We start from the raw sequence: 17,232 nt of genomic DNA on the forward strand, positions 1-17,232 counted from the left end.
TTTCAACAGCTTGGGCTTGAAACAATATGCAGAAAAAGCATCATAAGAAATAAATATGACAATCAGTGGTGGATTTAGAAGCGATGCAAATTCAACGGCTTCTCAAGAACAGGCGCTTACACAACTTAGGCTACATTCACACTGCAGGGTATGATGCCCAATTCGGATTTTTTCATTTATATCCAATTTTGCGGTGGTTCACATTATCATAAAAAATGCGCCTTGCCAATGTGAACGCAAAGCGTCCAGAAAATGACGGGCATGCGCAAAAGCACAGAAGTAAAGATTGCTGCAGTGTGTGCTCTAGTGATGTGCGATATCACTGATTTCATTTCCAATCCAATACTGGGTAAAATTTTGGCTGTTATCAGCGATACCAATCCGATACCACGTGCAAATACACCTAATGTGTCTGGTAAATTTGAAAAAGTAGTGTAGAGTATTTCAAGTCATAGCATCATCGTAATTTATTGCTTTATTTTAAATCCTGAAGCACACTGAAGTAGTGGAGTGATTTACAATATGGCCAAGCTAATGTACAACATCAGAAAAAAACAAACGGACTAAATCATATAGCTTAAGTATCAAAAGTATCAATATTTTGATTTGAGAATCAACTTTAGAGCATGAAGAGCAGGTATCGGAAGTATCGGTATTTCAGCATCGAGCCACACATCACTAGCATGCTCTCCTTAACGCGTTGGTGGCAATTTCAAGGATTTTGTGCAAAGGGGGTCAATATTTTCTCAACCAAATGATTCCGTGTAGGAGATGAAGAAAGAGGGCAAGAATTTTGGCTATGGCAGTTAGCAGACAACTTGCTGCCACGTCTCTTCCAAGAAGCGTGTGGGCGGATGTCTGAGGCAGGAGTGGCGAGACATTGACAAGCGCTGCTACACTAACACCTCTTTAAAAACAATTTTTAGATGAGAAAAAGAACTTTCGGTGAGTACCTTTATACAAGTCTTGCACAATAAACCATGCCTTTCCATGACGTAAATGTTGGATTTATGTAGGGCTTTCACGATAATAAATACATAAATTAATCGCACAATAAACAAAAGCGAAGTTGATCATTTTGCCAGCCTCGATAAATTGTCATGTTACTGTTAAACATGGTGACGAGAAGGAACGTTCGTGTGGGGAAGTATTTTCCCCGGCGGACCGCTCAATCATGAAGGAATCTCATCACATCACAAACGCTATCCCGCCCCCTCCCAAACTAAACACGTCAAAACGGAGGAAAACAAACTTGCAAACTCCAAAGAGGAGCGTGAATGGCAACTAGCTGGGCTAGCTTAGTTTAGCAGAGCATGCTAGTGCGGCTGCGTGTGCTACTCAGGCTGGAAACAAATCTTTGTAAATGAAAAAATATATATATTTCAGCTCTGTTCTCCTAAAATGCCATTATTTTTCCTCATATTAATAGTTTATGCTTGTCAAATTTTCTCGTTAAAATACTACTTTTTTTCTCTTAATATTGACTTTAATATAACTTTTTCCTCTACCTATTTTTTTTCCCAATTATACACTTTAATGGTTGTTTAGTTTCATAACAATTTTAGAATATTACAATTTCATAATATTTCAACTTTGCCACTAAAATGTTATATACGACATTCTTGTAAATATTTTTTCCGCAATCTAATTCTCAAAAAGACAGCTTTGTTGTTTTGTTTCTCATATTTGTCAAATTAAAAAAATAACATTTTTTCTTTAATGTTTCCAACTATATGCTACTAAAATGATTTAATCTTTCCTCAAAATATTACAGTACATTATTCTTTTTAAATGAATTTTTTTTCTTATTGGATTACAACTTTTTTTCCTCTTAATATTTTGACTTTATTCTTGTAAAATGACTGCTGATTTTTCCATTTCTATTGCTGCTGGGGTTTTTTTTTTTATAGTTTTCCTGTTTTTCTTATACTGCAGCGTTTATGTGGTTGCCGAATTTTTAATTTGCAGCATTTCCCTGTTGCATGTGTTTCATGGCGTTTGTTTGGCGTATGTTTTTGGATCATTTTGGCGTTTTCCCCGTCAGGTGCAATAACTTCAAACTTTTACAACAATAAACGTACACCACGTAGTAATGGCGTGAAAACACAATGAGAGATAGTGAATGCATGGGTGTGTTTAGGAGTACCAGAGATTTTAAAGTTGGTTTAGGAAGCACTAGATGAAGGATCGGCTACGTTATTGAATTAACTGGTTAAAAAACCGTCTTCACTGATGAATTCCAAGAGTTAATTATGACAACGAATGTTTTAACGTGAGTTGCTGTTTTTGCTGCAGGGCTTTCCAAGGGTTGCGCTCGTTTCGTGGTTATGCAGCCGACGGGAGGTGGGCGGTGCACAGTATTAATAAAAAAAGGAGCGCAGTGACACGTGTAACGCCGCCGAAAGCGCGTGTTTTCCAGCAGGTGACCCGCTGACCTTTGCAGGCAGCAGCTTCCACTCACCCAAACTTCCGCTGAAGGCGTCCATTTCCACCACTCTGCGCCGGAGGCCTGCGGCAGGCTGCGACACTCGGCGGGCCTCCGTGCGGATTGTGAAGCCTCGCCGGGCGGACGAGCAGGCTGGCTGGCAGGATCCCTTCCCGCCTTCAGTGGCGTCCTTCCCAAAGCTCGCTGCTCTGCCGTGACGTGGACCAAAAGTCGCTCCAGGAGGATCCGACGACGGACGCGGAGAAGAAGCCGCGGAAGAACAGACCGGACGGACCGACGCTCACTTCTGCTTCCGACTCCGCCCGCTGGCAGCGCGCGCTCTCCTGGGCACAGGGGGGAGGGGTTTCCGGTTTGACCGGCGGTGCAGTTCAGCAGCGCCCCCTGCGGTTATTGAATGACAACACACTTGGTCGACAAAACGTCTGAAAGTGAAAAACTGCACTTTGTTTGGATTTTGCCCGTCATACATAATCCATGTGAGACATGAACACACGTCTTTCTCTTTTCTGCGCGTTCAAAAGATATAAAAACTAAAAAGAGGCAGCTAAGAATTCACGTGATGGGGCGCACCTATAAACCACCTCCAACAAGGTTTTATGGTTTTATGTAGTACATGCTGGGACCATGTCTTAACAGGCACATTCATGATATAGCATGTAATCACTTAGTATCTTGGTCATTTTAACCATTACCAGAACTTCCTTCCTGGGCAACAAAGAAAGGAACTTCATTCAGCTAACTTTTCCAAACTCAAAAACACTCAGGAGCAAGTGGCATCTCCAATATGTTGTTACCTTTCGATAGTGGCTCGAGGCTTTGTGAGCTAGTGTGTGGTGGTTAGTCGCGAGCCGGTTAGTAGGTGTGATGTGGCAGTGTCACTACGCAAGGAAGTAGTTCTTACTCTACTTTTCCCCTTAATATTTAATGTTTACATTTGACCTATTTAAAAAAAATCTTTTTTCCCTTATTTACACTTGACCTATTTTTTATCTTACTTTTTTTGTCCTGTCCAGCCATTAGGGCAGATAGTATTGATCTAAATGCCCTTACGTGCGCCACAGATTTGCTCTGCCAGGGAAAGGTAAGAGAACTTCCCCCGTTATACAGATTTGACTTTGTTATGCAAATTTGGAGCGGCAGGACCAGAGCAGGAGGGGATAGAGAAGAGAAAAGAAAACAAAGGGGAGTGTGGGGACAAAAAAGAGACAAGGACAACATCAAGTGTGACAACAAAACAAACAGGACTACATCACCAAATGTCTCGGCTATCAAGACTCTCAGAAAGGACAAAATAACCACAATAATACTGCATTGAAACAGTCATAGTATAGTAATAGTATAGTAATAAATAACTGATAGTGATCAGAATGACAATAATGCACACAATTGTAAAATTCATATTGCCGACATCACTGTAATAAACCCTACATAACACCCCGGTTAACTTAGTAATGTGGGGAAGTACATATGTACTGTGGGTGTGCATATGTATGTTTGTACAGGTATGTGTGCAAGTTTCATGTATTAAAAAATATGTGAGCGCGTAATTGTCCCAGAATGCTGAAAGACGAGCCCCCAAGAGCCAGCCCACAAGCCCCCCCCCCCCCCCCCCCCCCCCCCCCCCCCCCCCCCCCCCCGGCAATCCCAACCAGAAACAGGGCCCCGGCAGGCCGGTGGACAGCCAACCCGAGACTGGCAAGAGATCACACTCCACATGTATTAACCTTCATATGACAAATAAAACTTGAAACTATTATTTGTGTAAAAGCAAAGGATTGGGTGTAACAAAGTTGTTTCAAAAAGACTTTAATAAGCAACCAGAATACATTGTGAATATAAAAAAAAAAAAAGTTTGCTTTAATTTAATACATACTGTCACTTTATTCAACGCTCACTGACGACTTAAGGAATCCAGTGTAAGAACAACTAAAGGATGGGTCAAATGACCCCCCTCCACTCCCTGGCTGTCTTTATTTAAAAGCTAAGTGACATCACGTGGTCACACAAGTTAGACTGTGACAGCAACATTTTTGGACAAAGAAGGGATATTACAAAAAATATCAAAAAGGCTTCAAACGTCAGCAGTTAAGGAGGCGCTACAGAGCTAAGGCAACCCCAGTGTGGTGAACGCCATGCTCCTCATCACCATAGCGATCGTATCAACACAAAGCGGAGAGAATCCTAGGGTGACTCCCAAGAACAAGACAGCTGATTCCTTCGCACCCCGCCAGGCTCAATGGGTCAGTGTGACCTTCTCAATGTCAGAGATGAGCGCCTTGGCCAGGTAGATGCCCACCATCTGATGAGAGACACAGGAAGTCACATACAGACCAAACACTACTGGGGCGGGAAAAGAACCGGAGAACAGTGTTTGCACCTGCAGCAGAGAGATGATGAGGAAGACACCGGCAACAGTGTAAAGATTTCCAGGTAACCAGTCCTCCAGCGCTTCGATGCAACCTTTCGTGTAAATGACCTCCTCCCACTGGGTCTTAAAAAACAACACTTTATTTAGCCCTTGCTCTGTTGGCAACACAGGCTAAGGGAAACAGGAAGTGACATCACCTCTAGTTTTCTCACGCCGTAGCCACATTGGGTGTTCACCACAGATTCCTAGAGCGTGTACACATTCATACACACACAAAATGGTATTAGTGCAGTCCAAATGAAAGGTTACCCAAGTGCATCAGCAGTTTTTTTAGCACAGGGGTGTCCAAAGTGCCACCCCTGGCTGTTTTTTTTTTTTTTTTTTTTTTTTTTTTTTGCTCGTGGCACTTTTAAAAATACAATTTCACAAGAAAAATTTAACCAAAAAAACAGCAGCAACAAAACTGGAAAACTCAGCAGTCATTTTACAAGAATAAAGTCAATATATGAAGAGAAAAAAAAGTATTCCAATTAGAAAAAGTAATTTTACGAGAATAACGTCATAATATTGAGGAAAAACTAGATTATTACAGCATAACGTTGAAATATCAAAGATTTTTTTAAAAGGCGTAATATTATAAAAACAATATTCTGAGACAATTTATAAAGGTTATTTTAGAAGAAAGTTGAAATATTTGGAAAATAGAAAAAAAAACAGCAAAAATTGACAACATTTTTTTAAACGAATAGAGTAAAAATATTCAGAGAAAAAAGTTGTAATCTAAAAAGAAAAAGAATATAATAAGAGGGAAAGCAATGTCATTTTAGTAGCATAAAGTTGAATACTAAAGAAAAAAAGTCTTACTAACAATGAATAAAGTTGTATTTTTTTTAAATTAGGTTGCAGTAGAAGTTTTAAAAATTACAAGAATAAAGTCCAAATATTCTGGAATAAAGTCATAATCATGAGAAGAAAATTTACTAAAAGTTGAAATAACAGAGAAATAAAATTTTTAAAAAAACAAATGGAAAAAAAACAGCTGTACCTTTACAAGAATAACCTCAAAGCACTGAAAGACAAAAGTTGCAATTTCACGAGAATAAAACTTATAATATGATATGAGGAAATATGATGGTAAAATGAGGAAAAACTAGACAAGCACTCGGAGAGCGCAGACCTCCACCAAGCGCCATAGTTTTCCCTGTATTGTGATTTACACTTAAATATTACTCCTACATTTATTTTATCAACATATTTTGATTCTTTGACCATGAAAACATGCCATTATCAATTGGATTCATAACTAGAGGATGAGTTTCAACTCAATTGTCAAAAATGCATGTGAATGCTGAACTGAAATGCTGCAGAAATGTTTGAATGTTCAAATGTAGAATGAAAGTAGGAATAGGTTAGAAGACGAGCTGAAACTGGACTGAAATGTTGTTGAGCGTATGAATGTAGCATTTTTTCATGAATGCCGTGACTTTGCTTAATGAGTTGATGTCGGAATGAGCTGAATCGGTTGAGAAATGTGGTAGTACCAGGTAATTAAGTTTTAAATTTTTGTCCAGTAGGTGTAGAAATATTTTTTGCATGAATGTCCTGAATTAGTAGAAAGGTTTGATGTTAGAACTTGAGTTTTAGGGAAAAGTGGGATTTTTGGGTAAGTTTTCAATTTTCCTAAAGTAGAAAGAGTGTACAACTATTTGTGCATGAATTAGTTGTATGGTTTGATGTTTTGACGCTTTGAATCGGGTGAGAAATGTGGAAGTCATTAGAATTTGTTTAGATCAAAGGCTTTTTGACTTCTGGGGGGAAAATTGTCCTTTGTTGAATGAGTTGATGTTGGAATGAGGTGAATCGGTTGAAAAATGTCCAAGTAGTAAGGTAGTGGCAGTTTTACAGAAAATTGTGAATTTTTTGGAAAATGTTCATTGTTTTTTCAGTATATATAGATGTAGCCTGAACTTCCTGAACATGTTCAACAGTTTGATGTTGGAATGGCTTGAATTGGTTGAGAAATGTGCAAGTAATTGGTAAAATTTTAAATTTTTGTTCAGTGTAAATATAGGTAACCTGAATGTCCTGAATGTATTCAAGAGTTTGATGTTGGAATGGCTTGAATCGATTGAATCGACCACTCGTTTAAAGAAATCTTGGAAAGTGTGATCAAAAAGTGGAAATTTTATAAAAAATGTTCAATTTTGGAATGGGAAAAATGGTCACTTTGAAATTGTTGAATGAGTGGAATGGTTTCACAGTGGAATGGTTTGAAATCGGTAGAAAAATATAGGAATTGTCAATTTGAAAAATTGCCCATTCCTGTAAATTTTAGAAACGTGGAAATGATATTTGATAAAAGCCCCAATTTTATGGGAATAATGTTGTAATATGAGGGAAAATAACGTAATTTTAGTAGCATAAAATTGAAATATTACATTTTTTTTTTTTAAAGTTGTAACATTATGAGAAACCAAACAAAATCAAGTTGTAATTTTTGTAAAATTAGGTTGGGGGAAAATGTTATATATGTAATATGAGAATAAAGTCAAAATATGGGAATACATTATAATATTTCAAGAACATTAATGAAGATTAACAAGAAAATGTAAATATTTGGAAAAAAAGAAGCGAAAAAATACAAGCCAAGAGTGAAGTTGATACTAAGAATAGGCTTTTCACCTATATGACAAAGCTGAGATGCTGTTTTTTCTTGAAGTATATTCTTGGTCTAACTACATGTGTTGCTTTACAAAATATCAAAGTGGCAATGTGGCATTCTTTCATTTTTCAATGTGGCCCTCGCTAGAACAAGTTTGGACACCCCCAATTTAGCACCATATCACAACAGAAGTAACTTACGGACACCGTTCATATAGAACAAGTCTACACCAGTGTTTCCCATAGGGCTGCAATCTGTCTGTGGCTAACTCTGCATTACTGGCCATGACGCATGTGCGTGCAATTCTTACGAACACGGGGAAAATACAATATATAATGTTTAGAAATACAAATTAACTTTCGTTTGTTGCTTCTTTTTGGGGTTTTTATTATGTCACAAGCAAGACGGAGCTGCCTGTGAGTGCTTTTAGATGGGAGGTACCGCAGCAGCACCCGCTACATCACACTAAGCAAATTGTACATATTAATGGGTGCTGACATGTAAGACGTCAGCTAGCTAGAGTTGAGTGTTAGCTGAGTGCCAGCAGCAGGTTAGCAGTGGCTTGGCATTGTGGAGGGATTTTTACAGCTTTCAGAAGTGCGCTGGACGGCGTTACAGAGGTGGAGCTCACTCCCGCTCGCCTGCTCAGCGCATTCTCCCCCTTTGTTGACGGCTGCGATTTAATTACTGAATAAATGCATGACGCATGAAACACTTACATGCACACCTTTACTCGTTTAGCACTACATTGTCAACACAGATCTCTTCTATGTAAGAGGTGTGTTGTGAAACGGAACCAGTAAAAACTTATTAGACCACCTTTGTTTCTTCAGGTCATTGATCCGTTTTAATGCCTGGTACAAGTAAAGGTACATTTGTTTGGACAAATATAATACAAAAATAGCTCATAAGTGTCTGATTTAAGAGCTGATTCTAGCAACTCCCATGGTTTTCTTAATAACCAAAATCACTTAAGCTCTTACACGAAATAGCATTGTACTGCCAAAAAATGTAACTCTTATGAGCTATTTTTGTTGTCATTGTTATATTTGTCCAAACAAAGATACCTTTAGTTGTATCAGGCATTAAAATGAACCAAGAAACTGAAGAAACCAGGGTGGTGTAATTTTTTTTTTTCCATGACTGTATTGTGTAAACTATGACAGGAACAACATCAAATTAAAAGCACAAAATGAATACAGACCCACCATCCACAAATGCGTGCCTGGACTTTGCTTTTCAGAGAGCACATCAGCACTCAATAAGGTCATCAAACTTTACTTTTATGCATTCACATGTTGTATCAGCATTTGGGACCAAATATGAGGTTAAAGAAAAAGGGGAAAAATACAGTATAGTCTAGTCGTATAGTACAATATAGTAGTCCATCTGCCCAGCGTCGGAGAAAGTTAGAAGGTGCGTTCAAGAAACAAAGTGGGACAAATCACCGCTAGCATTAAACATTCATAAATTGTGGGATTTCTGTGGAGTATTTTTTAAATAAAATAATGGCCCATATTTCCAAAATTGATATCCCTTTACATAAAATTGTATGTAGTTATTGTAGTTGCGTATCGAATCGTTTACCACAAAGACATTTGCATCCCAACTAATTATACCTAAAAACTTACTTCTATCTGCAATTATGAGAACTATGAACAAAATGTGATTAATCGTGAAATATTTTAATCGATTGTCATCCCTAGTTTTATCCTTCCCAGTATTAGCATCTTTTAACGCACAAAATGTGGTCCTCGCCGGAAAAACATTGGCCACTCGTGCTTAAATAATTGATTTCATTAACAAGACAGCACGTCATTTCTCTCTACATGGTCACGTTTACAAATGTATCATTTATCACCTCTGTATAATGTGTGGCATTTGGGATCAACTCACCGCAGGGTCAACGATGCAGCAGGAGAACGGCACGCCACATTTGAGAGAAGGTTTGTCACAGCCATAGTAAGGATTCTGGTCCCAGTCTTTGGGTCCTTTAGCACCACAGCAGTATCTCTGTCACACAAACAAGCACGACCGTGTATTCCGTGAGCCCGTGAAAAGGCAATATTTCACGATATGCTGCCCACGTTTTACCATCTGCTGCAGCGTATCAATCAGGTTCCTCAGGTCGTCGTCCTCCTCATACGCTTTGATGTTTGTCAGGAAGAACTCGCTGAGCCATTCTCGCATCTGACTCTGAAAAAGCACCGCCAGCACGGCGACCCCCAGCTCCACCAAGAGTATGAAGGCAATCAAGCTGGAAAACTGACACAGCAACACAAATTTGGCACGAGCAGGACGACATGGAAGCAGACTTGAGGTTTTCATACGCACAAACTTCAGCAAGCAGATGTTTTCCCTCAGAGCTCCCACGCAGCCTGCAAAGCCCAGGGTAAAAGTAACTCCGCCCACCAGCAGCACCAACCAGACCGGGTCAAAACCGCGCCGCTGGGTCACCAGACTCAGATCCTGAAAGACTCCCTATGAAAGAGTAACTTGCTGTAATGATTACGAATGTGATGTGATTCATGACTGCTTCACCTTCTCACTCCACGCCCAAAAGCTGGCTGCGATGAGGAGCACTCCAGCGAGCTGCAACACACACACACACACACAATTTAGTTTACTATGAAGATGGTCAGAGACTTTGTTGGTGGAGATTAATAACGTATATCCACCTGCACAGCAGTGGGGGTGTAACGGTACATTTATTTGCAAGCACATTTTTCAATACGGTACAGAGGTGTACAGAGTTCCAACACGGTACACATTTCAAGTAAGGAACAGGAAGCATTTATGGTCTCACACGTCTACTCGGTAAACAAACTGTGCAGTTCAGTCTTTGGATAGCGGGAGTCATGGCTAGCAATAGCTCCAAGGAGAAGCCAGAGCTTCAAAACCCATGGTTAACCCTTGGTTAATGTCTCCTCTTTGGGAAATACGTCAAGAGACACATAAGATGAAAGCAGTCAGTAGAGACGGAGAATTGGACTGCAGTCGTTCCTGGCTACGTATATCGCGGTTCGAATATCGCTCCCTCACTATGTCCCTTTTTTTAAATAATTAACAGTGGTGCCTTGGTTAACGTCATTAATCGGTTCTAGACTGTCCGACTCAAATCGAAAGGAACCAAAGCCAATTTTGCCACAGAAAATAATGTAAATTCAATTAATCCGCTCTGGACTGCTAAAAATGTTAATACAAAACACATTTAATAGACAATAATTATTGTTTTAAATCCAGAAAATGATGTAAAAATTACAAATGACGACGACTGGACAACTGAACATTTAACATCACTTTTACCTAGTTTTGTTGTAAAATATATATATATATTAACAAAATAACACATTCTGCTGCACTCACAATTTGCAAAAATGGAAAATATATAAAACTAACCGAATCGTCGTTGGGCATCTCATGTGTGGAGTTTGCATGTTCTCCCCGTGTGTGTGTGGGTTTTCCCCAGGTACCGCAGCTTCCTCCCACGTTCCAAAAACATGCATGTTAGGTTAATTGGCAACTCTAAATTGTCCATAGGTATGAATGTGACTGAATGCTTGTGCCCTGCGATTGGCTAACGACCAATCCAGGGTGTACCCCGCCTCTCGCCCAAAGACAGCTGGGATAAGCTCCAGGGTACCCCCGCGACTACTGAGGATAAGCGGCACAGATGATGGACCCAATAATCATGTACCTTACCATTTAATAAAGAAAATGGAAAAAAAAAAAAACCTCTGTTGGCAGTGACGTCACGGAAGTGTGCAAGCAAGGATACCTGGTGACGTGTTTTATGTTGGACTCCAGCTGCCGAGAACATGCTACATTAAGTTCAAACGCTTATATGTTGTTGTTGTCACCAGAAATGAGTGTTATGGATGTGAAATGAGGCGGGCAGAAACACAGAGCGTCACCCTTGATGCGCCGCGTGGTTGATAAGACTCTTATGCGGGAACCGGAGTAGATGTGTGTGTACGCAGCCGATGACAGAGCCACTCCCGTCACTTTAACAAACTTCTGAAATGACGACGGTCTGTAAAATTCGGAGATCTTGCAACCCTGTCTCGGTACGGTTCATCGCATTTCACTTTTGTGCGGTCGTGTACGTCGTGTATCCCTCTACAAGTCTTATAAACAAATGCTGTCGGCTCACAATGCAAATATCACAAGATTTCGTCTTGGGTGAAAACAATGTTAATATTTTGTATGACTGGATATACTGTACAGTGGTGTGAAAAAGCGTTTGGCCCCTTTTTGCTTATGTTTGATGATTTCTTATGTTTTTTGCATTCTTATCACTTAAATGTTTCAGATCACCAAGCAAATTTAAAAGTCAATGACAACACAACACAAATTGCAGTTTTTAAATGAAACCTTTAAAAAAAAAAATCCAAACCTACATGGGCCTGTGTAAAGTGATTGCTCCCTAAACCTATTAACTGGTTGGGCCACCCTTAGCAGCAACAACTGCCATCAAGCGTTTGCAATAACTTGCAATGAGTCTTACAGCGCTGTGGAGCAATTTTGGCCCACTCCTCTTTGCAGAATTGTCCGGACATTCTCCTTCTGGATTTTTTTGGTAAACAGCAGAATTCATGGATCCATTTGTCACAGCAAGTCTTCCATGTCCTGAAGCAGCAAAACAGCCCCAGACCATCACACTACCACCACCATATTATACTGGTGGTATCAGTTTTTTTTCTGAAATGCGGCGTTACTTCTACACTAGATGTGATGGGACATACACCTTCCAAAAAGTTCAACTTTTGACTTGGCAGACCACAGTATTTTCTCAAAGGTCTTGGGGATCATCAAGGGGATCACAAAGATGTTTTCTGGCAAAACTGAGACAAACCTTATTCTTTTTGTTCAGCAGTGGTTTTCGTATTGGAACTCTGACATGCAGGCCGTTTTTTGCCCAATGTCTTTCATATGGTGGAGTCATGAACACTGACCTTAACTGAGGCAAGTGCGCCCTTCAGTTCTTTGGATGTTGTTGTGGGGTCTTTTGTGTCACAGTCATAGCTGTGCTCTTGGGATCATTTTGGTTGTCCGGTCATCCTGGGAAGGTTCACCACTGTTTTCGCCATTTGTGGATAATGGCTCTCACTGTGGTTCACTGGAGTCCCAAAGCTTTAGAAATGGTTTCATAACCTTTTCCACACTGACAGATCTCAATCTCTTTTATGTTTCAATAGGGAGGGCAATCACATTTTCACACAGAGCCATGTAGGTTTGGATTTTTTTCTCCCTCAATAATAAAAAGTTCCATTTAAAAACTGCATTTTGTCTTCAGTAGTGTTGTCATTGACTAATATTTAAATTTGTTTAATGATCTGAAACATCTAAGTGTGACAAACATGCAAAAAATTTGAAATTAGGACCACTGTATGTGCTATACGGATACATAAATAGCTTATTTATGCACATATTGACCACAATTAATTTGAAAACAATTTCAAATATCAAAAAAATGTTTCAATGTGCTTTATTTTGATTAACATGCACCGGACTTGCCTGCGTGGTGACCACTTCACTTTGTTTCTTGTTATCTATTGAAAAATAGTCCGTAAAATGTGTAGTCAATTGACGTCAGCTTGTCACAGGGTAAGCCAGCGTGCCACGGGCGAGCTACAAGTGGCTATCATCTTCATGCCAACTTACATTTTTAAAAAGTCACTTAAGAATCTTGCGTTCTTGTTATCATTATAATACTTACGGCTTGTCTTGAAAACACTAGTTGTCTCACAAACACAAACACGTAGGGTGTCCAGCTTTTGACAGTGATGCTATCACAGGGGTCTCCAACAGGTAGCTCGTAAGCTAGCAGTAGCTCACCAGCTGATGTTGAGTAGTTCACCAAAGAATATTTGCGCCACCGCTTACTATTTAAACAAGTGTGGTATTCAAACATGACGCCTGTATTTAATTACAAATGAGCACACTGCGTGGAGATGTGCTCGGAAATAAAGTACAATGTAAAGTTGGCAGTCACATAAAACAAATAGCTTAATTCTTTTTGCCAAAGTAGCTTTAGTAGTGATGCAAGTTGGATACACCTGTGCTATCATAACCGTGGACTGTGAATTTATACTGTTTATACAGGACAGAATTCTACAACAAAAATAATTTATTTTATTTGTTAATTGTGTTATTTTGAGCTAAAAAATATATAATTGAACAATTCATTTCCCATGTATTAGTATTACTCTAAAACAGGCATCAAATTAAATTTAGTTTTGTGTTCAAATAGTGCAACATTTAGTACTTTTGTACTCGTCACATAATACCATTTGACTAAATAGGTCAGGTAACAAAAGGAGGCTCTGCATTTTAGACGCAAGTGCTCTCAGCAACTTTGCCATGAAATTAACAGTTATGCAATGTTCTCGGTTCATGTTCTGCTGGTTGTTGAAAAACGTTAAATAAGTTAGTAAGTCAAAAATTGTTGTCATAATAAAAAATTGCAGACGCAGCAGTGGCACAACGCAGCGGCGGTAGTCCACACTTCCATGCCGCCCACCACCACAGCTTCAGACATCCTTAGGAGTTAGTGTGGGTTGGCTAACTATCTCATTTGCGCGTTACTGTCAACTAATGGTCTGAAGTGAGGAGCAGATGTTTGTCAGAAACAAAAAATATTCAATAATAAAATAAAATTGGGAAATTATCTGGTAGGGTTGCCAACCTGTGCAAAAATACGGGATACCTTGCTGGCAAGGCCACCCAACCCACCTGTTTGTGTTTTTTGCCTTAATTGTGTAATTTGTGGCCTGTTTTAGAATAGTTTTCATTTTTAAATGATGTCTATATTGTTTTCAGATTTAGCTAATAGAATTAATCTCTGTGTTTTATTGAAAGCAATGCTGAGTGTGTGCAGACTATAAATGTTTTTTTTTACTGTGTCGGGATGAACATGCAAATCTACTATGTGTACAATGACAATACTTTTTGACATCTAGTGACATCACATAGCCCTATACGTAAAACACACGTAAAACACTGATCCGTTTATTCATGGCCATATCGAAGTGAATTATACTCAATATCTGTGACAATTACGAGATCGACTGACGTGTGCTCGAGACATGCTGTACCTTGTGATGACCACTCGGTGGCAGTGTTGATGTTGTGGCGACTTCTCTTTATGACAACTATTTCCTTTTATTCAAAATCAAGTCGTATTAAAGCTGATTAACGCCAGCGAATATTGTAATAAGCACGGTGATGCTGCGTGTCAGTTTTATGCTGACAAAATCTGCAACAGAACAGTCTTCCAAAAGATGTGCGACAATCCTCAACTTTGGCAATGTTCAAATCCAGGCCGGAAAACACTTATTCAACTACGCATATGACAACTCAAAGTATTTTATCTGCACTCTTCATTTTTTTGTTTTATGGAATTATTGATGGAGTTTTAAGTAATGGTTTTAGAATTGTTTTTATATAATGATTTTATTAAGTGATTTTACCTTTTTTCATGTAAAGCACTTTGATTTACCTTGTGTACGAATTGTGCTCTAGAAATAAACGTGCCTTGCCGAATATAAAAAGACCAACAGGCTGAATACTTTGTTTTGACTTGCGTGTTCAAAATGTATCAAAGTTCCCCCCTCCCCCCATTTCATTTTTATGACTTACGTCTAATTTTCTGTGTGCTTCTTCCTGTTTTTATATGAAATGTTTTCACCTTGCTGAACCCACAATGAACCCAACCGAGACCTTAAAAGCACCATCTGTACCGAACCGTGATAATGGCGTACCGTCACAGCCCTTACAAGCAGTAATGTAAGCTCTCATTTGTCTCAGTTCCTGCCTCCTAAACCATATAGGATGTCTGTGGCAACACTCCATGTTTGGCAACACTCTTCGAAAAGTACAAACTCACCCAGAAGATGATGTTGTAAGTGAACATGATGTACTTGTAGCAGCAGTTGACTTCAGCGTTGCCATAGCGGTAATAATACATCTGCAACAATAGATTGTATGTATGAGAAGTCATTCGGTGTTACAAATGTGTTCAATCATCAAGCTAACGTTATTCGCATCTCACCGCAAACAGCCAACATGAACCAACCTACATGCCAAACGTTAACAAATGCGTCAAACCTCCGGTTCATACAAATTAAGTTTCAAAGTAAATGTGTTGTATTCCTTGTTGGATCAAGATGTCGGATTGCAGATCTGTATGTATTAGAACTTATTACGTGTTAAAAAGTATGTTCACTTATCAAGCTTACTTTGTTCACCTCTCACCGAAAACACAGAAGATGAGCCAACTAGCTACCAAAGGTCAACAAATTAACGAATAAAACAATTTCAAACAATCTTCCTCACCTCCGGTTCATAAAAATTAGGTTTAAAAGTAAAGCAGATCTGTTGTTTTCCTTGTTGGATGAAGATGTCGGATTGCAGATTGGTATTTTTGAGACGTTAATGAGCGTTACAAAGTATGCTCAATCAGAAAGCTGACTTTGTTCACGTCTCACCGGAAACAGCAAATATGAGCCAAGATAGCTACCAAACGTCAATGAATGAGCGAATAAAGCATTAAAGCATCACGTCAAAAACGTCACATCAAAGTTCGAATATAAAAATATATCTTCCTCACCTCCGGTTCATAAAAAATATGTTTGGAACTCAAATAAGATGTGATTTTCCTTGTTGGGACGAGATGGCGGATGGCGTCTTTTTGATGTCCGTACCATCGAAAAGTTTAAGAAAAGTCTCAAAAAATAGCCCGGGAAATGTTTAAAGCTTTACCGGAAGTAGGACTATGGCTCAAAAACACTATTATATCATCGCAAAAGCGAGAATAACCCCGTCCAAGTAATACAAATGTGTAAATGTAAAAACAAAAAATAAATAGACAAAGAAGAAAGTTGTTGATATGAAACGCTACTTTTTTCCCTCGCTTGCTGCTTGCTGCGCACTAAGAGAGGTTAGTGCACAATACCGCCACCCTACGGATAGGCGTGTGAGCCACGTTTCTCTTTTTTGACTGAAAATAGATGGATGGATAAACATATACATGTACTCTGGCTGTAGCTAAATCCGGGGTCTGCATCCTACTAGTCCGCATTTGTGGGCTGCATAACGACATGCTTTAAAGGCATATTCGACATTTATAAAAGGCTTAGCAAATGGCAGCAAGTGTTATATTTTAGACATGAATGAAAATACAGTGACTTATTAAACATGTATTTCAAATAAATATGATGCGAGTATGACGTCATAAGTGTTCCATCAACAAAGATGTCTGATCATCAAGTGGGTGTGCAAGGATGATGTAGCTACACTCACATGTCACCAACCCTTTTCAAAGAAAACACTTTTTTCTCTTTATGTCAACACATTAGACGTCCACATCACTGATGGTCTCCAAACCTTCTCCTCCTTTGGCTGCCTGCACCTCATCATTATTTCACCTGCCCTCCAGCTTGAAACTGTGCAGAATGCTACATTGTTTTATTACATCAAGTCATATATGTGATCTAATAATACATACATTAAAACTTATAAATACCATGCAAGTTGGTGGAGGTATTGAAATGATCCTTAAGTGCTGGCATCTATATATAAACACATTTCATAAATAATGTGTTGTTGCTGATCAGAGTGCTGTACAAATGAACAAAGTATCCAAAGAGTAACAAATAAGTAGCTATTAATATAAAACATACATTTAAAAAACTAATAACTTTGCTTCTATAATGTCACATTTTGTTTGTTCTCCTTCACTTTAGTTAGGTTTTC

At 39.0% G+C, this 17,232-nt stretch overlaps 2 protein-coding genes across 5 annotated transcripts in view; both read right to left on the reverse strand.

Annotated features, from left to right (window-relative positions):
* Positions 1-2,756, reverse strand: part of LOC129193835 (echinoderm microtubule-associated protein-like 4) — a 29,044-nt gene extending 26,288 nt beyond the window's left edge. Inside the window, 1 exon segment of the mRNA XM_054798547.1 lies at positions 2,462-2,756. Coding sequence (XP_054654522.1) covers positions 2,462-2,486 — 25 coding nt within the window. The 5' untranslated portion in view covers positions 2,487-2,756.
* A 1,486-nt stretch (positions 2,757-4,242) lies between these two features.
* tspan14 (tetraspanin 14) lies at positions 4,243-16,389 on the reverse strand. 4 transcript variants are annotated; one of them, XM_054799464.1, is made up of 9 exons: positions 16,088-16,389; positions 15,365-15,445; positions 10,018-10,068; positions 9,811-9,957; positions 9,571-9,741; positions 9,373-9,489; positions 5,012-5,059; positions 4,824-4,931; positions 4,243-4,745 (listed from the first exon to the last, which is right to left on the reverse strand). In XM_054799464.1, exons 2-9 carry the CDS (start codon positions 15,443-15,445, stop codon positions 4,680-4,682), a joined length of 789 nt encoding a protein of 262 aa, XP_054655439.1. In that variant the 5' UTR covers positions 16,088-16,389; the 3' UTR covers positions 4,243-4,679. The 4 variants fall into 4 exon arrangements, with proteins under 4 accessions (XP_054655439.1, XP_054655435.1, XP_054655436.1 ...); XM_054799460.1 differs by having other exon boundaries at positions 4,824-4,937; XM_054799461.1 differs by lacking the exon at positions 16,088-16,389 and adding an exon at positions 15,814-16,026 and having other exon boundaries at positions 4,824-4,937.
* Between the last annotated feature and the right edge of the window lie 843 nt (positions 16,390-17,232).

Source organism: Dunckerocampus dactyliophorus, chromosome 14 (assembly GCF_027744805.1).
Source record: "Dunckerocampus dactyliophorus isolate RoL2022-P2 chromosome 14, RoL_Ddac_1.1, whole genome shotgun sequence".
Lineage (NCBI taxonomy): Eukaryota > Metazoa > Chordata > Actinopteri > Syngnathiformes > Syngnathidae > Dunckerocampus > Dunckerocampus dactyliophorus.